Below are 20,086 nucleotides of genomic sequence, written 5' to 3' on the forward strand. Positions count from 1 at the left end.
GTTAGAGCCGATTTACGTCAAAATTTGGGTCACGGAGCGGCGGAAAGGGGGCTATTCTAGCTCCCCGGGCCTGGGGCCGCGCAGCAACATAGCTCCATCTCTCTCCAGTGTGGCCCTTGCCGCCTGCCGGCTGCGTGTCTGAGACCCCTGGTCTAGAGTGTGGTCAGGTGGCGCAGGCGGTTGGGTGCTGAGTCGCGGCCCAGCTCGGCTCCATGTCACGGGATCAACACCTGACTTTCTGGGCAATTTTTTTAGTTTTTTTTTTAATGTTGATACTCCAGCCAATGAAGACTATCTAGGAATGTTCGGGCTGTGAATATAAACTGACCTGCAAAGCCAGGTCGCTGTGGGATAAATAGTTTTCGAGAAATCGGTGTTCTACGAATTTGCCCTTAGGACGCTACTTTGAATCGAAATAAAACTGGTGTCCCTGTGCGTGAGGTTATCGCGCACTTTGGGATCCGTTCAGTTTGACTAGAGTGAGTAATATACAGCCGAAATCTGGACGCTGTAGCTCCAATAGGTCCAGAGCTAGAGCCGGTTTACGTTCAAATTTCTGTTAGGGAGTAGCCGAATGGGGGCTCTTCTGGCTCCCCGGGCCGGAGGCACGCGCTCCCCGCCGTTTGACGTGTCTGCCTACTCTATCGGTGTCTGATGGCTGTTCTGGTGTGTGGTCTGGTGGCTCAGGAAGTTGAATGCTGGATCGCTGCTCGTTTCGGATATAAAACTGGTCTTTCGATGCGTGAGGTGATCGCCCACTTCAGGATCTGTTCAGTTTTACTAGAGTAATCTACAGGCGAAATCGGGGCGCTTTGGCTCAAATTCTTTCCGAGAAAATTGCTATCAAAACGCTCAGAAGACCCTCACCCCGCTTTCCCTTGAGCGCGTAGAACTTCCACTCTTCCAGCTGACCCTTGATAGTGCAGCGTGTAGCAGCGCGTGTGACCGTCACAAATGCCGTCTAGGTATCTCTTTAATTAACACCCCGACGTGATATCGGAGGCATCATCCTGAAAGTATGTTCCGCCATTCGTCGTAACGAAAGTTCAGTTCAGCCCAAAGCGCCTGATGGGTAGGCAACATGTTGCCAGCAGTGCATGTGTGTACTGCGGGTTGGTCTACCCCGAGTCTCGCAGGCGCCGAGCTGTCAATTTGTCAGGCTAATTTTTGTTAATACTTCTTACAATTACAGAGAAAACGATAGTAATTTTGCATGACCAGAATTTTAAATTTAATCACCATACGAAAAACTCACGAGGACATCATATTGACATTGAAAGGACTAATTTGGTCACGAGAAAGGTCAAAACTTAGGCCAAAACTCAGTCATTTTGAGCAAACATGGCTTGCTCGACCAAAAAACCTTCGATACTCTTTCTCTTCCTCTCTCTCTGGCTTGCTCGACCATTATAGTCCCAGGACTAGTGCTAGTTTTAACACTTCGCTGGGCATATCACACTGGCGGTTCTGCGAGTATTTCAAACTGGCCGCGGGTAAGTTACACCATATAAACAAATGACTGACGTTATGAAATTTGAAGTTGGAAACGTTTTAAGGTTATGGTTTCGTGTGTTTCGTCGTCGGTTTCCCTCACTTGTGTTTTTAACTGATGTTGATCAAGATTTATTGACTTTTGATCATGTTTGTACGAACGGCCGTTGTGAGGCTCCTCAATCAGTCGAGAACAATGATTGGCACAAGTGAACATGGTCGCGCTTTAAAATTAGTATACTCAAATGTGATATGCGGTGTTGACAGACTCAGTTCTGCTCCCACAAGGTGTTATTCAGAAAATAGCAGCAAAAATAACAAGTCTTTTCCGCAGACTGAAATATCTCGAGAAAAAAAATCACTAGCAGAAGATGAAAATGTTGAAATGTTCAATTTGGAGGGAGAGCGTAAAAAATTACAACAGGCCACAGATTTGTCTAAATATGATGTTTTCAAGGATGAAGATTCACAATTAATCTTAGACGTTGAAGAAGAAAAGACATTTTCAAGAATAGCAAGAGCTGTACAGCCTGAGAGAAACGAGTTTGATGGGGTGTCTCTTGAACGTGAGGACCCTTTCCCCATCCTTATTTATTCAAATAATTTTACTTACAATAAATTAACATCTTTTGAATTTCAGGTGGGGTCCAGGGAGTATTTGATGTTACTGAGCTGGTGTCAATTCTTAAAAAGCAGAGTGCTCAGGAGGTTGTTGTTATTGAAATGGCGACAGATTTAGGATATGCAGACCATATGGTTATTGTGTCTGGAAAGTCAACTCGTCATTTAAGGGCCCTAGCTGACTATGTTCGCAGATTATTTAAGAAAAAAATGCATCCGGATGACAAAATTCCAATAATTGAAGGGAGAAGAAACAAAAGTGATGAGTGGCTTGCTCTTGATTTGGGTAAGATAAATCATTCAACTTATCATTGTATTTACTGTCTGCGTAATGTAATTTGTTGCACTCACACTTTTACGAATTATCAACAGGTAATATTATTCTACATATATTCTCTAAAAAGACTCGTGAAGTCTATGACCTAGAATCATTATGGACACTGGGCCCAGAATATGACCCCCATCTCAATGCAGTTGAAGATCCTTTGGATGCCATAATGAGCAAACATTCTACCTACCTAGCTGATCTTGAGCCTGCAGATAATAAATCTATGTAGCTAAATTTATTGTGACCATGAAATACTTTTGATGGGAAAGCATATTTAGGTGTCAAAAGGTGAAAACTGTTGGCCTGTAGTCATTATTATTAACTTATATAACTTTTATTTAATGTACATACAACAACAAAAGACCACTATCTAAAAAGTTTTATCTCTTCCAAATAATCAGCAGTAAAACAGGCATAATATAACATTCAAAGAAGATAGTTGAAAGTGACTGTATTAAAATAATACTCTGGAAAAATGGCATGGAGTTCATTTTTTATGAATAAAGATTTTCTAATTTCAACTACCTTATCAGGTATTAGTGATTTGATTACAGTACAGATCAAAACTATAATTACAAACACTCATTCATACATAGGACCGTCTTAAAATTATTGTTTAACCAACAGCAGAAGTCACAAGTTCTGCAACGTCTGGGTTGCTTGCTCTAACTGTGAGCTGCATGGTAACACCATCAGCAAGAGCAAGTTTAGCACGAACAAGTACATCGTGACCACCTCGGAACACACCTAAGGCAAAAAAAAATTACTCAAGATAAAATCATTTTATCACACAGAGCAAAGTAATTGCATCAATATAAGATCAAAAGGAACAGCGTACCTGCTAAATACAAAGTATGTGAACTCTTTCCCTCCTGAACACGCTCTGATCGGTCAGCAGGTTGTAAGCCAAGGAACTGCACAATGTTAGTTGAAGCTTCTTGTAAGGAGCGCATACTAGTCAATGCATAAGTGTCTTCTAGTTCACATAAGTTAGCAGCCTCTTCCCAGGCAGCTGCCCAATTACCCTTCCAAACACGCTGCACTTGGTCAGCCAGGTTTACTTCAACATCTTCAACCTAAAATAAATATTTTGATTACCCAAAAAATCTTTATAATAAATGTTATTTTCTATTCCATGAGCCTAATCTTACCATGTACGTGTCATCGTAGCCATCATCTGAGTCAGGCAAGCCTGTAGCAGGATCACAATCTTTGACCATGTATGCTAAGGTAGCACCAAATGTACCTGAGATACAAGACAAAATATTTTAAAAAATCAGAAAATTGTGAGTACAAATATAGTATGACCACTATGAGGTCACAGTTTAGATTATTTAGATAACACATTATCATGGCTATAATTTTATTAAAATGTTAATGTAGTATTACCAGTTGAGGCTGTGAGTTCTTCAGGGAATTCAAGCAAACAAAATGCAGAGCAAGTTTCATTGTAAGGGAGTTTAGGAATAGGTAGTTCTCGTAAAATTCTATATCCCTCTGCTGGTTCAAGTGAGACACGGACATTTTCTAAAAGTTGATCGCTTAGAGTATTGAGGCAGTCAAACTGTAATACAGAACAAAATTACTGAGCAATCTCTGTTTACAGCAATAACCAAATTAAATGGTATCGCCTACTGCACAAACCTGCAGTAAAAGGTGTCTAGCAAAGCAGTGCTTTATGCAGCGAACAACATATTCAGTTTCAGACTCCGTAAGTTCAACAGGTTCCGAGGTGCGGAAAATTGGTCCAAGTTGAGGGAGGAGAGGAGCAAATTCTGGAATGTTTGATAGTAGTTCAAGGGCGGACTCTTCTTTGGAAACACCCAGCCTCTGTGGAGCTGCTGCCGGGAAAAAATGTGTATTGAATACCTTATTAATAATAATTACAGAATCAACTTGTAAAGAAAAGGGTGTTAGAGGTAATATACCTGGAGTGGATAAGAGTGTCCCTTCCGGAGCTCCTTTTTGAGGAGCATTTTCTAGTACCAAAGGCTCAACAGCAGCTAAAGGAACTGACTTCATATCAAATGGTGTGTCCGAAGCATTAAGGGTATATTGGTGAAGTGACTTTTCTAATGCAGGAATAGAAACCTGAGAGAGGGAGAAAAATGGATTACTATACAAATGAGACTTTGTGTTGGGTAATGTTTTACGCCTGCATTGTTCAAAACTGTGGAAAAAAATTTAAAAACCAACCTGAAGGCTTTCAGTAATATAGCTGTTGTACAGATTCCTTTTACTGAGGGCAAGGATTGTGTAGTAATAAGTAGCCCGATCACGAACTTCATCATCAGAATCCATCTGGCAACGTGCCAACAGTACTTGAACATTTTCAAGTAAATCAGGGCACTGAGCTCCAAACTGAGCCATGGCTGCCACAGCCGCACCACGTACTGCTGCATTTTCCAATATTACTCTGTTGTATATAAAGCGTATGTACCTGAAAGCAGAAAAATAGTAGTAAATAACACACTAACCCTTTTACCCTTTCTACGATCCCTCAATGGAAACATACCTTGAGGGTTGTTTGGTCTTTGGCCCCTCCCTTCCTAACAAGTGGAGAATACGCACAGCCAAACTAGTGTGTTCACAGTCCTCAATAAACTCACAGAGATGTGCCAAGCCTGTCAAAATAGATAATAAAATAACATTCTATACAGGTGGAAGAAAAAAATATTCCAAAACACTAACCTGTCTCTTTGGCTTCTGGATTGCTCTCAATAATAGTAATGATTGTGTCAGCTATAGATGCCTTGTAGTCTAGACCACCTTCATCACGCAACATTGCTGATAAGAAATTCATGAGCACACTGTGCTTTCTGGGAAATTTGGTGCACAAAGCGCGGATTGCCTGATAAAATGATCACAAAATTAAAGTTGTAGAAGTATTGAAGCAAGGTGCAATATGCTATATGTCTCTCAGATAATTTCAGGACACCAACCTGAACAACAACTATTTTAAATTCATCACTAATTTCACTGACAAATGAAGCTATTTGCTTCATGAGACGATCTACAGAGGACTCAGCTCCTGTTTTCAGAAGTGTAGTGATAGCAAGAGTAGCTATAGAACGGTTAGAATCTGTTATCAGGTTTTCTAAGTCCAAGTTGCAAGCAGTAACAGCTGATGGATGTGACATTGCCACCTACAAAAGAGTAATTTGCACCAGAGTAACACACAAATAAATATTCTAAAAACAAACAACATAAACTAAGAAAAATATTAAAAGATAATAGGGAATCTACCTGATTCAATGTTCGCACACCTACCTAGCTGATCTTGAACCTGCTGATAATAAATCTACATAGCTAAATTTATTGTGATCATGAAATACTTTTGATGGGAAAGCATATTTAGGTGTCAAAAGGTGAAAGCCGTTGGCCTGTAGTCATTATTATTAACTTATATAACTTTTATTTAATGTACATACAACAACAAAAGACCACTATCTAAAAAGTTTTATCTCTTCCAAATAATCAGCAGTAAAACAGGCATAATATAACATTCAAAGAAGATAGTTGAAAGTGACTGTATTAAAATAATACTCTGGAAAAATGGCATGGAGTTCATTTTTTATGAATAAAGATTTTCAAATTTCAACTACCTTATCAGGTATGAGTGATTTGATTACAATACAGATCAAAACTATAATTACAAACACTTATTCATACATAGGACCGTCTTAAAATTATTGTTTAACCAACAGCAGAAGTCACAAGTTCTGCAACGTCTGGGTTGCTTGCTCTAACTGTGAGCTGCATGGTAACACCATCAGCAAGAGCAAGTTTAGCACGAACAAGTACATCGTGACCACCTCGGAACACACCTAAGGCAAAAAAAAATTACTCAAGATAAAATCATTTTATCACACAGAGCAAAGTTATTGCATCAATATAAGATCAAAAGGAACAGCGTACCTGCTAAATACAAAGTATGTGAACTCTTTCCCTCCTGAACACGCTCTGATCGGTCAGCAGGTTGTAAGCCAAGGAACTGCACAATGTTAGTTGAAGCTTCTTGTAAGGAGCGCATACTGGTCAATGCATAGGTGTCTTCTAGTTCACATAAGTTAGCAGCCTCTTCCCAGGCAGCTGCCCAATTACCCTTCCAAACACGCTGCACTTGGTCAGCCAGGTTTACTTCAACATCTTCAACCTAAAGTAAATATTTAGATTACCCAAAAAATCTTTATAATAAATGTTATTTTCTATTCCATGAGCCTAATCTTACCATGTACGTGTCATCGTAGCCATCATCTGAGTCAGGCAAGCCTGTAGCAGGATCACAATCTTTGACCATGTATGCTAAGGTAGCACCAAATGTACCTGAGATACAAGACAAAATATTTTAAAAAATCAGAAAATTGTGAGTACAAATATAGTATGACCACTATGAGGTCACAGTTTAGATTATTTAGATAACACATTATCATGGCTATAATTTTATTAAAATGTTAATGTAGTATTACCAGTTGAGGCTGTGAGTTCTTCAGGGAATTCAAGCAAACAAAATGCAGAGCAAGTTTCATTGTAAGGGAGTTTAGGAATAGGTAGTTCTCGTAAAATTCTATATCCCTCTGCTGGTTCAAGTGATACACGGACGTTTTCTAAAAGTTGATCGCTTAGAGTATTGAGGCAATCAAACTGTAATACAGAACAAAATTACTGAGCAATCTCTGTTTACAGCAATAACCAAATTAAATGGTATCGCCTACTGCACAAACCTGCAGTAAAAGGTGTCTAGCAAAGCAGTGCTTTATGCAGCGAACAACATATTCAGTTTCAGACTCCGTAAGTTCAACAGGTTCCGAGGTGCGGAAAATTGGTCCAAGTTGAGGGAGGAGAGGAGCAAATTCTGGAATGTTTGATAGTAGTTCAAGGGCGGACTCTTCTTTGGAAACACCCAGCCTCTGTGGAGCTGCTGCCGGGAAAAAATGTGTATTGAATACCTCATTAATAATAATTACAAAATCAACTTGTAAAGAAAAGGGTGTTAGAGGTAATATACCTGGAGTGGATAAGAGTGTCCCTTCCGGAGCTCCTTTTTGAGGAGCATTTTCTAGTACCAAAGGCTCAACAGCAGCTAAAGGAACTGACTTCATATCAAATGGTGTGTCCGAAGCATTAAGGGTATATTGGTGAAGTGACTTTTCTAATGCAGGAATAGAAACCTGAGAGATGGAGAAAAATGGATTACTATACAAATGAGACTTTGTATTGGGTAATGTTTTATGCCTGCATTGTTCAAAACTGAGGAAAAATTTTTAAAAACCAACCTGAAGGCTTTCAGTAATATAGCTGTTGTACAGATTCCTTTTGCTGAGGGCAAGGATTGTGTAGTAATAAGTAGCCCGATCACGAACTTCATCATCAGAATCCATCTGGCAACGTGCCAACAGTACTTGAACATTTTCAAGTAAATCAGGGCACTGAGCTCCAAACTGAGCCATGGCTGCCACAGCCGCACCACGTACTGCTGCATTTTCCAATATTACTCTGTTGTATATAAAGCGTATGTACCTGAAAGCAGAAAAATAGTAGTAAATAACACACTAACCCTTTTACCCTTTCTACGATCCCTCAATGGACACATACCTTGAGGGTTGTTTGGTCTTTGGCCCCTCCCTTCCTAACAAGTGGAGAATACGCACAGCCAAACTAGTGTGTTCACAGTCCTCAATAAACTCACAGAGATGTGCCAAGCCTGTCAAAATAGATAATAAAATAACATTCTATACAGGTGGAAGAAAAAAATATTCCAAAACACTAACCTGTTTCTTTGGCTTCTGGATTGCTCTCAATAATAGTAATGATTGTGTCAGCTATAGATGCCTTGTAGTCTAGACCACCTTCATCACGCAACATTGCTGATAGGAAATTCATGAGCACACTGTGTTTTCTGGGAAATTTGGTGCACAAAGCGCGGATTGCCTGATAAAATGATCACAAAATTAAAGTTGTAGAAGTATTGAAGCAAGGTGCAATATGCTATATGTCTCTCAGATAATTTCAGGACACCAACCTGAACAACAACTATTTTAAATTCATCACTAATTTCACTGACAAATGAAGCTATTTGCTTCATGAGACGATCTACAGAGGACTCAGCTCCTGTTTTCAGAAGTGTAGTGATAGCAAGAGTAGCTATAGAACGGTTAGAATCTGTTATCAGGTTTTCTAAGTCCAAGTTGCAAGCAGTAACAGCTGATGGATGTGACATTGCCACCTACAAAAGAGTAATTTGCACCAGAGTAACACACAAATAAATATTCTAAAAACAAACAACATAAATAAGAAAAATATTAAAAGATAATAGGGAATCTACCTGATTCAATGTTCGCACAGCTGCAAACCGTAGAGGGGGCTTGGATGTAGAGCAGAATAACTGTAGTACAGATACTGCAGGGGCAAGTTCCCTTGCTGTTGTTCGCCGTAAGTTGACCATAGCATGTGCAGCTTCATAGATGACCAACTCAGTTTTGTGTCGAAGACAACTTTCAATGAAGGAAAGTAGAGTAGAGTCAGTACCTGGTGCGCTATCATCATCTTCTAGGAGGCGACAGGCAATTCTGATCTATATGTGATAAAAGGGGCTATTTGTAGTAACTTTACACCATGATTTGTATAGTTGAATATGAATATTTTACATACTAGGAGGCACACTGCAAATGGAGATTTTAAACCCTGTTTAGTAAGGCGTGAAACAAGTTTGATGACAGCCAATCTGTCTGTTTTGCGAATATGGTACATGAGACCAAGAGCATGGTACTGCACCATTACACTGAAGGAATAAAAGTAAAAAATTATAATTGGGTACAGATCTTCAAAGAACATATACATTTAACAATACATACTTGTCAGAAGAAAATGCTTCCTGGGCTTCATTCACCCATCTCTTCACAAGTTCTCCAGCTGTTTTGGCTAAATGAAGTGAGCTAACAAGTGCAGCACTGCTGACAGCAGGATTCTTGTCAACAATAGCTTGTTTCATGTAACGTTCAATAGCTTGAAGCATTGTGACCTAAATAGGAATCAAGTTACTTCAAAATGTGTCTGATGTCAAAAGAGAGTTAAGAGTAAAGAGGCCAAAATAAAAAATTGAACTTACATCTGTGATAGAGCAAAGAGCACGTATTGCTGCTGCTCTGTACAGGGCCTCGTTTCCTGTCATATCCTTGGTAAGAGATGATGTAACAATGATAACATCCTCAGCTATTGAGGACAATTCTCTGATGCCTAGGTACACCATACGCCGTAGGACAACGTCTTTGGATTGGAATAACTTTGTCATGGCAAAGAACACCTCTGTGGCTTCGGTTGTGCCCAATATCTCGCCCTAAAATTCGAATATTTAAAACAACAAAACGCAGTAAAGTATAAAGACCAATGCCTGGTGTTGGACCTTATGCCACAAAAGTAATTGAAGCAGTAGATACCTGATTTAGTAAGTACAGCACTTTGGTGAGGATGTGAGTACATTTTCGGGGATTAACAGATGTATCATTAAATGCTCTTGCTTCTTGCAAGACTGATGTCTTTTCGATGTTTTCAAATGGGTTCCCACCACCTAGAAAGGAATCAAAACAGTGGTGTGAGAAAGCATCTCAAACCGTTAAAAATGCCATAGACAAAAACAAATTTACATTCAAAAGAGCTGAGATAAAGTTATTCCATTCAAACTTAAAACTAAAATATAGCTAAAGAAAATAAAGTGGACCTTTACAAGGAAATATCAACATAACAACAACTAAGGTTATATGGGTATAGACTTTCAAAATTGTATCCACGAATAATTTAAATAATTTGACAATGGTGTAAACCGTCATAAGGGAAAAAAGCATTGATACTCATTCTGCAGTTGTTATTCTAAAGAAAATTATCCGGGTTTATGTTGACAGCTTGACATCCCGGTTGGCATCTTTTGCCTGTTATCACAATATGGACATCAGTGATGGATGAAAATATTAAAACAAGAATACACACCATCCTCTTCTTCCTTCTTGTCTCTTTTGAAAGCCATGGTAAGAAATTAGTAGATAAAATCCCTGCTGGAGCAGAAAGATTTTTTTTCTATCCTAACCCTAAACACTCGTACTGAACACGTCAACTGCACATACGCCTTCCTAATGTACGGTTCTTTGAAACGTCAATATTAGCCACTTAGGAAAGGCGTAAATTTCAAGGAACAGAAGATCAGGGGAGAAAGGTTGAAAAATGGTGACGTCTAGCAGTTCGCGCATGCGCCGTTAAGGTGTTTTTAGTTGGAGTTTGAGTTTGTTTTGCCCGTTTTGCCGGGGAGAATCTATTTTGACTTTAGAGTTTTTGCAATCTCGCTTCAATATGAGTGGTGTAAGTAATGTATTCGCATCTACTTCTTAAATCTTAGTGGTCATTTTTATGCCTTCAGACTGTATTCCTGTGGTCAATATGTCTTTTTGAAATGTTTCGTTTTCCATGAGTGACTGACGTTAGGTTAGGATGTTTCGGTGAAGCATGCATGGTCGTTACCATTCCCAGCGTGCTAACAATAAATGCGCATTGGACTTTAAGTTGTAACTTAATTGATTTAATTTATATGATGTGCTATCATCTAGAATTTTTTTGAACGCGTATCTTGTACCCTATATCTTAAGTTCATTTGGTTTCAGAATGCTGCAGCATCCCAAGGAGATCAGAAAGAGAAGAAGAGAAAAGAGAGTATTTTAGATCTCTCAAAATACCTTGAAAAGAACATCAGAGTGAAGTTTGCCGGTGGAAGGGAGTGTGCAGGAACTCTGAAGGGTTATGACCCTCTTTTAAATCTCGTGCTCGATAACACCACAGAGTTTTTAAGAGGTATTTGTTGAGCTTACCCCTTCCCCCGCATTATTTTCTGAAATAAAATTCTCATTGAAGGTGGAAAGACTTTACTGTTGCTTGAGTGGAATTTTAATCTTTGTTTCCTTCCAGACCCCGATGATCCATACAAATTGATGGAAGATACACGCCTGCTAGGTTTAGTTGTATGTCGAGGAACCACAGTCGTACTTATTTGTCCTGTGGATGGAATGGAGAGCATTGCCAACCCTTTTGTGGCACAGGATGGATAAATAGATGTTTTATGGTTAAGTATTTAATTGGCTTAAGAATTATCGTTTTGGTTTTTATAATTATCCGTGATTTCACATAGCACTCCACTATGTATCATTTATTTACTTTATACTTTCTATAAGCTCCCAGAAATATTGTTCTCCATTTAAGAAGCTTTTTGTTTTTGACTTATTCTTATTCTAAAGTAATGCAGTACTTCTTTTCCGTACCTAGACTGAAATTGTTGTTTTCTCTCATTTCTACTTAAAATGATAAATAAATAGAACACAGATGGTACAAATGTATCATTAAACTAGTTATTTGGAAATAATTTTCTAATTTTCATTCCACAGCTAGACTTCTCATAGCAAATCATTTGAGTGTTGCCGCTGTGGTGAGGAATACCACTTGTAGATCGGCTCCCCAAAACTTCTCTCCTCTCAGTCGTTTATATAAATAGAAATCTTAATTCACTGAGCTTACTCTATTTACAATAGTTGCATGTTCTCAGTTCTCAATCATTATTTTTTTGAGCCTTAGAGAAAATCACAGTTTATTACTAAGTGTCCATGCTGCTAAGTATTTGCCCACCAAATTTAGCAAGACACCTCATTCCACATCATTCCAGAAGCTGTTTCCAGAGTTTTTGTGTCAAATTACTCTAAATTTTCACTCACCAAAAATCCAAATGAAGGATTAAGAGGCAACATCTGACACTATTTAGTGGTTGCCTGAGTGCAGCATTATGTCAGGTAGGTACCTTATGCAGAAGAATCAATTCAGCCCAGACAGGCTCTCACCCAGCGCTTCACTGGTTCGGGATCAAATGCACAGTCTTGCAAAGAGTGACAAAGTCTCTTAGGTACTACGTAGTATGACTCATATTTTGGGCAGAGTTGGATGTCAGCGGCTATCAAGTCCAAACTCGTTCCGAATCCAGGGATACTGCTCTGGACACTCTCCGCAAGTGTTTAGGTATCGTTCTCCTTGAAGGATACGACTCGTCAGCTTACACGTCTTCGGAAGGTTGCAGGCAATTTCGTTCGGTTCAAACTAGGGGAATAATTGTCAAGATTAGAAATGTTAGCCAATTTATGTGTCAAGTATAATGTGTATTTTTGTCTTACCTTACGAGGCTTGCACCCCCATGGCTCGAAAGAATTGATCTGACTTGTTGGAGTGGGTTCTCTCATCCACTGAATGGCTTGCCAATTGGTGACGAACCAGACATCTTGCATCTTACCCATGTCGCTTAAGAATTTCTGGGAGACAACACAAGCAATTGTTTATTCAATGAAATGTAATTGAATTAACAAAAGCTTGGTATTTTGACCAAGCTGAGAAAGTGCATACCTTGAAGGCGGCCAGGTACTCGGGTCGCTTGAACCATGTGGTGTGGAAATAGAGGCCGTAGGGTGCGCGGTTGGTGTTGTAGTGTCGCTTAAAGTTGTTGGTCAGCATGCGGTACACGTCCTCACCGGACAGGTGGGGCGGGCACGAGTCCACCATGGCGCAAGTGTAGCCCTGTGGGGGGCATCACACTGGTGAAGTGCTGGTCTCATGGAATGTCAAAACCCAGTGGGTCACAGTCAGCCAGCATACACCTACCTCGGTGGTGATTTGGTTGAGCGGCATCTCCCAAATGCCGGGGTACGCCCTGGAAGGGCAGCGCTGCTTGGCGCCCAGGCACTTGTGCGGGGGCTTGTGGTCCAGGGTGTACGGCCACAGCGGCGGGTCCGAGAAGGGCGCCACCATGGAGGCGTCGTAGCGGAAGCCGAACTCCTGCATCATGAGGAACTGCCGGTTCCAGCCGACCCGCAAGAACGGCACACGCATGCCTGTGTTGAAGAAGAAGCGAGATAAGGATTCGACCCCGTTCGACCCTCAGAAGAAAAGAAAGCAGACTCCTCATCACAGTCCTCACCTCGAATGTCCTCCATGCGCACGCCAGCGAAGTGGTTGAGGATGTTCGCCTGCCCCACCATCTCGTCGAACCAGTCCTCGATGGTAGCGTTGCGGCTCCACCAGTCTTCGGGGCCACGATGCCTGTCGACAGAACGCAAATTGTTGAACATTCGCGTAGAGTGTAGCAGATTCGGTGCGGATCGGATACCTTCCCTCCCGAGGGGGTTTTTACTCCAAGAAAACGTGTACAGAGTACTCCGTATTACACTGTATTATGCGGTATTACGCCGGTATTACATGACAGAAATTACCATTTTAAAGCATAATTTGAAATTTTTCGGTATTACATTGTGCGTAATACCGTGTAATACCTAGGTCAGGTGAACAGGATAATACGCAAGGTAAAACCCTCTTGTCCCCTCCCCTTTCCTCGCGCAGGGGTGTCCTTCCCCCGGCCCGGACTACTCACGTGATGGAGTGCACGGCGACCTCGTGCCCCTCGTTCCACAGGCGCTGCACCTGCTGGTAGTTGGTGTACTGGTGGCTGAGATAGAAGGTGGCCCGGATGGGGCAGCCGTTGGGGTTCTTGTGCTCGTCGGTGAAGAGCTCGCGCGTGTACAGGTCCCAGTTCTCCGTGTTGACGGCGTCGTCGAACGTGACGACGACCATCTGCGGCACCTGGCTCCGCTCCAGGTCGCCCGGGATGCGGGTGCCGTCGCGCGAGCAGAAGCACTCGGGAAGCCGGCACGAGCGAGGGTCGCACGCCGTGGAGCCGTTCGGATCGTTGTCCACGTCTGCCCAAAACAGAAAAAAATACAATATTTTTTTTGAGGTGGGGGTGGGCGGGGGGGTATGTGGATCAATTTAATTGGCACAATACTCACCACACCAGCCCTCGTCCGAGCCGTCGGGACAGTCCACGCTGCCGTCGCAGAAGTACTCGGCGGGCAGGCAGGTGCGGTCGCCGCAGCCCAGCTGCGCCTGGCCGCAGCCCGCCGCCTCCAGGAGCGGCCGCGGCACCACGACCTCAGCTACCACGTCGCAGTTGTCGACGTTCATCTTGTAGTCGCAGATCTGGCGGTTGACGTCGAACAGCAGCCCGGCGGAGCACTTGAACTCGAACACCTCGCCGTCTGGATTGGGGGGGAGGACCGTCTACAGTTGGTTGGTGACACACCTTCTCTTATCGCTCGCCCCGCGCCCAGAAGGCCCTCTTCGCGCTGGAAGATTCCGCACGCGGAGGGTCGCGGCGGGCGACATGACATTCCAGATGACGCGAACGAGACACACATGTGACACACAGCGCCGTGACACACTCACCGAGGCACAGGTAATACTTGGAGCATTCGCCGTTGGTCCACACCCTATGAGGCAGGGGCCGGGGATTCCTGTAGAAGCGGCCGTCCTCCATGCAAGGGATGTTGGCGGCGTCTGCGAAGAAAACGAGGGGAATTACTTTGGCAGGTCACGTCTCTCTGCAGCGGAGAGCAGAGCGGCGCGCGTGACGGGCATCGCTCAGCCCCACCTTGCTGCTGTTCAATGTTTTGTTTCGAAATGACGAGGAGCATGCAGAGCCATTCGAATGGTGGCGTTCGTACGAAGTGCAGCAGTCCTCAGCCACCAACGGCTGGCGTCGCGCTGCAGCGCTCCGCGGACTCGCGACCATGATGGCTCACAGAAAGTTTTTCGCTACAGTTTTGTTGGTAGGTCACGGGGTCGTCGGATGAGTTCCGACCGCGCACGATGGGGGAAGGGGGGGGGGTCACCTCGCGGTGTGAACCGGAGAACCTCCTTTTCGCCGAAAGGATCGAACATAAACGCACATGGAGCTGAAGGGGGTGGTGGGGCCCTGCCGCACCCTAGCCACTCCGCTTTTGTCTTCGTGTCTCCCGCCGCGCAGGACGCGAACATTAGACCTATTCTCTTGAAACAATGCCGGCTAACAAGCTGTTGCTGGCATTTGTTTCCATCTGTCTTGAGGGGACGCGGAGGGGGTATCAGCGCGGCTTTCGCATAAAGATCGCCTGAAATTTCTCTCTGATTGCGAAGCAACTTGTACGAAGACACATACGGCCGCGGTGACTCCCACCGCTGCCTTGCCCACTCTATCGCACGCGTGTGTTCAGACGCGGCGACTATGCAAGAATCTTTTTCTCGTTGCGGTATCGTCTTATTGTCTCCTTTCACTTTGCAGCGCTGGGCGGTGGCGCTGGGAGGGGGATAGCACAACCGGTGCGCCGGCGTGCGCGCGCGCGCGCGCGCAGTATGAGTGGCTGTCCGCGAGTACCTCGGGTGGCTGGGTGGTTGCGTAATACCCGATGTGCGCCCTCTCCGAGGGAAAGGGGGGGAGGGGCGGAGGTGCGGCGGGGGGCTACATCATCGGCTAACCTTTCCGTCTCTGTTCCGGTCAGCGGCGCATGGAGGAGCCCTCGAGGTTGGTGGCCCGCGGCAGTGAGCCACAGGGTGTGTCCGGGGAGCATTAGCGCGCCAGGCCCAGCGGCGAGGGCGCCTGTGGAGACGGGGATAGGCAACCCGCCGGCAGCCCCGCGCCGGTGCGGCCCGCCTGCCAGGGTGCGCGCGGCGCCCCCCCCCCCTTTTCCCCCGGCCGCGGCACGCCCCCTCCCCCAGACGCGCGTGGCGCAGCGCGCCGCGTCACCAACATTACCCGCATGACGTAACGCGAAGGCGGCCCGCTGCTGCATGGCACATCGCCCTGCCCTGCCCGCTGTCCAGCTGTCCGGCTGCTGTCCCGCGCGGGGCAATCACTGCTGTCCCCGTGGGGACCAGAGAGGGCGACCCCCCGGGCCCTTCCCCTGTGCGCGGCTTTCACGTGCGTCAGGCGGACGAGACGACGGCGAGCATCTCGTAATAGTGCGCGCGCAGTGACTGTGGGGACGAACGACGCCGCCGCTCTTGCCATGGCCTGCTGCACTGTCCCCTGCTCCAGGCGCAGGCGTCCAAGCCCGCCGCCCGGACAGCGGCGGCAACGTAACGTAATGTGCCTCAGCCTGCCCCCCCCCCCTCCCCCAACCTCACCTCACACACTCTAACACCCGTCATTATCAAGAGTAGTTTTGTATGGAGTTACTGCCGAAAGCAAACCCTCCCCCCAATCAGGTTACGAAACCGGAATTGGACGGTGTGGTGTGTCGCGCCACGTCGATCGAGAAAGCGACGGCGGCGCCGCGGAGGCATACGATTGTCGCTCGTCCTCCGATAAACAACACGAGTTGTTTACAGTTCGTCGCTGGAGGCGTGGTGAGTCCCCTCTGGGTGCTCGCAGGGAGGGGCAGCAGCAGCAGCTCCAGCAGCGCGCCAGCGCGCCTCCATCATCGGGGCCGCCGAGTGCGAGAGAGATGGGCTGTACTTGTGGTGCTCTCACTCTCACCCGGCGGCGCCGCCTGATTTCTGGACGCTTCTCGATACTGCAGAGTGCAGTGCCTCGCCTCTGCGGTTTGTGCGGGGTCGACCATAGCTGATCGTTTCAATTATTGTATCTTTTATTGTTTTTTTTTTTTCCCGCGACGGTGATCCACAGTAGTCTAGTGTGTGGCTAGCGGCAGTTTTTTTTTGTTTTTTTTTTTTTTGTTTTTTTGGCGAGGTCGACAAACCCCGCGCGCGCGGAGAACCAGTCGTCTCTCCTGGTGGAATCACAGAGGCCGCGGGTCGGGTCAGGTCGGGGGGGACAGGGCTTGCCCCGCCTCGCCCCGCCTCGGCCCGCAACGCCCCGCCCCGCCCCGCCAGGCACATTGATACTTTATTCCGCGGAGCCGAACGACCCCGGGGGCGTGACGCGTAACGTCTGTGGGCCGCGGGCCCCGCGCGGGGCCGCGAGCACATTCCCCGCGCGCCCGCGCGTCGTCGTTCGCCAAACGTGAGAAAGGCCGCGGTACCCGCCGGTGCCCGCCGCCATTCATATATACGCGAGGTGGCCGTGCGTGTGGTGGACGTGCAGTTCGAGTGCCCCGGCGGGGCGGGGTGGGGCGGGGGCAATGCACACGGCCGGGGCGTACGTGAGCGAATGGCGGGTGGCGTGGTGGCGCTGCGCGGCCGGCGGGGGGAAGCCCCTGGAGGCATGCCAAAAACAACTGTACTGTGTATACACTCGGGGGGCGGATACAGGTGGATGGATGCCACCGTCCATATAACCCATCATGTAACCCGAGTATGGCAGAACGACAATGACCCCCTCCCCCCTTACCCCCCCCCTCCCCAAATGTCGCGCACGTCCGACTTCCACGGGGCCATTATGCCAAATAAATCGCGGTCGCACTTAGATAACACCCGCCGCGAGCAGTGTGATTGTTTCCGAACAAGAAGAAGACTATCCGAACCGGCCCGTGAGAGGGATCACCCAGAAAGTACGTGCGTCCACCGAGCGTCACGAGCCCGCCAATCATAGCAGGCTCTGCGGTGCCAGCTCTCATAGCGCCTGGTGGGTAGGCCACGTCATGCCTTGCAGCGCATGCGTGTATTGCGGGGCGGCCTACCCTGAGGCTCGCAGGCGCCGTAGCTCCTAGCAATTAGCCGCATGCATCTGAGGGGAAAACAACAAAAACGGACGTGCTTTCTGGACGACCCCTTTTGTCGCTACCCGGGACCCGCAAGCGCGCGCGCCCGACCCGTGGGGACCGCGCAGGGTCCTGGTGGGCCAGCCGCCGGAGGGGATAGTGGGTGGACGACCGCGGAGGGAAGGACCAGGCCGCCCTGCTCCGCTCACGCGACCTGACCGGCGGCGAGGCACCGACGCTGCCAGTGAAAGTAGGCCCGTCCCGGCGTCCCGTCCCGGCGGCGTCCCGTCTCGGCGTCCCGTGCCCCATCCCATGGCATCCCAGCGCTTGCAAGCGCCATGCGACGCCGCCGTGCGGCGCAGAAAATAGAGAGAGAGAAAAAGAATACGGACAGGGGGGACAAAAGAGACACACAAATGTCACAGCGGTTTTCCTTGTTCACAATTCTTTCTTCGCCTACAAAATTTTAAGATGATTGTTAAAAAGTCACAGCAAAGTCGGGGAGAGGGGAATTTTTGAGGGCAGGCAAAACGTACGCCCAGCGCGGGCGTGATCATACTGTGGTCACACCGCTCTGAACGTGTTAATTATCGTCGATTCTCCCGCTTGTGACCGCGGCAGGCCTTACGAGGTTTTGTTCTCCGAGAAACTATCGTGGGAGACCCAAACGCGAGGACTGGACAAGAGCGGCGGTGGCGACGGCGGCGCGGCGGTGGGAGCTGGAGCCGGGCGGCGCGCCGGCGCACATGGAGATTGCGAAACACGCGACACGACGGTGACGTCAAATCAGCAAGTGCATAGTGCGCAGCGCACCTGCAGGCTTACTACGAAAATGGCGAGGAAAGTTACGGTCCATACGGCCAGGGTTATGCCACTCGGTCCCGGGGGCGCCAGCGGGGCCAGGACCGTTCCCATACGCGGGGCGGGGGCGGGGTCCGGCCGCGGAGGTGTGTGATACGGCGATGACGGCACGACGGGCGTGGCGTGGCGTGGCGCGGACCCTGACACGCATTGACACCCCCAGCGCAGCTCCCCCGGGTCCCCGAGCACGCCGCTCATCCGATGGAGGTTTCCAGCCGTCATGGAAACCATTAAACGGGGCTTTCTTTCTGCCGCCTCACGATCAGCCGCGCCGCGCGGCCCGAGGCCGAGGTGGGGCAGGGCGGGGAGTCACGCAGAGGCCTCGTAGGGTGCCGACACAACCAAGTTGGAACGCGTGCGACCAATGGTCAATGGTGTGCGTCAAATTCATTCAGCTGATATTGAGCCAATAACAGAGTGGAGCCGTCGAGGAGTGTCAGTGATTCCAAAGGCGCGCAGTGCCATGACGGTGGTGGCGGTGGTGGCGGCCGCGCTCGCCGTGTTATGGAGGGACGAGCCTAGGGCCGGGGCGAGGCGGGGCGTGCCGGTGGCATCACTGCGGGGCACACACACCAGGCACTTGGACCGGAATGTAACCCGAGCATCACTCTCGCTGCCCGGCCAGCGGCGGCGCGGCCCGCGTGGACCCGCCGCCGCCGCCGCCACTTTCTCCCCCCGCACACGGCCGCCGGCGCGTCCTGCGCGCGCGCGCCGCGCACCGAGGCGCCGCCGCGGGTCAGCTGATCGCTGCACAGCATCCAGCACTCCTCCTCGCCGACGAGATGGCACGGGCGCCTGGCAAGCGCAGCTGCAGACCGGCTCGCACACGGCGCGTCTCCTCGGCAGCACCTACCCCTACCCTTCCCTGCGGCTGCGGCGCCTTACACCCGCGACACCTTGCGCCGCCTTCCCTCCCTCTAAACCACGAGCACCAGCCTCACTCTCTTGCTCAGACTCGCTCACTCACTCACTCACTCACTCACGCACACACACCTGCAGCCGCGGTGGCGAAGACGAGCACGGCGCCGAACGCTGCGAGCGCGAGCAGCTGAGCTCTGCGCGCGGGGCGTCTGGACCCAGCTGTAGCCATGGTCACGGCCGGAGCAGCACTGCGAGAGGCGCAGTCAGGCGCCACTCGCCCGGCCCGATCCGAACCACTCCCGCTGCACCGCCCCCCAGCCACCAGCCACCCGCCCCCCATCCCCCCCGACCCGCCCCAACCGCTCCAGTCGGCGTGCCGGCTCTGGCCTGTTGTCCGAGTGAGAAACGGGCAGGCATCCTGTGAGTTCACAGAATTGAG

At 47.8% G+C, this 20,086-nt stretch overlaps 4 protein-coding genes across 18 annotated transcripts in view; 2 read left to right on the top strand and 2 right to left on the bottom strand.

The window, feature by feature from the left end:
• The window catches only part of LOC113213416 (uncharacterized), a 6,266-nt gene extending 217 nt beyond the window's left edge, over positions 1-6,049 (top strand). Inside the window, exons 1-4 of one of the 2 annotated variants that reach the window (XM_052264867.1) lie at positions 1,543-2,057; positions 2,132-2,398; positions 2,485-2,626; positions 5,707-6,049. In XM_052264867.1, the coding sequence (XP_052120827.1) occupies positions 1,640-2,057; positions 2,132-2,398; positions 2,485-2,626; positions 5,707-5,749 (870 nt within the window). In that variant the 5' untranslated portion in view covers positions 1,543-1,639 and the 3' untranslated portion in view covers positions 5,750-6,049. Of the gene's footprint in view, positions 1-1,542; positions 2,058-2,131; positions 2,399-2,484; positions 2,970-5,706 lie in introns of those variants that run through there. The other variant, XM_052264868.1, reaches the window with a different exon arrangement.
• LOC113213414 (coatomer subunit gamma-2) lies at positions 2,753-10,592 on the bottom strand. 14 transcript variants are annotated; one of them, XM_052264861.1, is made up of 16 exons: positions 10,424-10,592; positions 9,877-10,007; positions 9,549-9,776; positions 9,295-9,461; positions 9,092-9,221; positions 8,766-9,014; positions 5,383-5,586; positions 5,132-5,291; positions 4,956-5,064; positions 4,637-4,880; positions 4,369-4,531; positions 4,085-4,281; positions 3,830-4,004; positions 3,592-3,686; positions 3,279-3,516; positions 2,753-3,187 (listed from the first exon to the last, which is right to left on the bottom strand). In XM_052264861.1, the coding sequence occupies exons 1-16, from the start codon at positions 10,458-10,460 to the stop codon at positions 3,057-3,059; spliced, it is 2,658 nt and encodes an 885-aa protein (XP_052120821.1). In that variant the 5' UTR covers positions 10,461-10,592; the 3' UTR covers positions 2,753-3,056. The 14 variants fall into 14 exon arrangements, with proteins under 14 accessions (XP_052120821.1, XP_052120824.1, XP_052120819.1 ...); XM_052264864.1 differs by lacking the exon at positions 5,383-5,586 and adding an exon at positions 8,463-8,666; XM_052264859.1 differs by lacking the exons at positions 5,132-5,291; positions 5,383-5,586 and adding exons at positions 8,212-8,371; positions 8,463-8,666.
• Positions 10,593-10,628: 36 nt separating this feature from the next.
• Positions 10,629-11,825, top strand: LOC113213417 (U6 snRNA-associated Sm-like protein LSm7). Its single transcript, XM_026432480.2, has 3 exons — positions 10,629-10,789; positions 11,089-11,275; positions 11,390-11,825. The coding sequence occupies exons 1-3, from the start codon at positions 10,781-10,783 to the stop codon at positions 11,527-11,529; spliced, it is 336 nt and encodes a 111-aa protein (XP_026288265.1). The 5' UTR covers positions 10,629-10,780; the 3' UTR covers positions 11,530-11,825.
• Positions 11,537-19,891, bottom strand: LOC113213415 (chitin deacetylase 1). The gene is made up of 9 exons (XM_026432477.2): positions 19,780-19,891; positions 14,735-14,845; positions 14,299-14,547; positions 13,884-14,208; positions 13,434-13,555; positions 13,118-13,347; positions 12,863-13,033; positions 12,637-12,771; positions 11,537-12,562 (listed from the first exon to the last, which is right to left on the bottom strand). The coding sequence occupies exons 1-9, from the start codon at positions 19,874-19,876 to the stop codon at positions 12,413-12,415; spliced, it is 1,590 nt and encodes a 529-aa protein (XP_026288262.1). The 5' UTR covers positions 19,877-19,891; the 3' UTR covers positions 11,537-12,412.
• Between the last annotated feature and the right edge of the window lie 195 nt (positions 19,892-20,086).

Source organism: Frankliniella occidentalis, unplaced genomic scaffold, assembly GCF_000697945.3.
Source record: "Frankliniella occidentalis isolate FOCC.00 unplaced genomic scaffold, Focc_3.1 Scaffold22, whole genome shotgun sequence".
Classification (NCBI taxonomy): domain Eukaryota; kingdom Metazoa; phylum Arthropoda; class Insecta; order Thysanoptera; family Thripidae; genus Frankliniella; species Frankliniella occidentalis.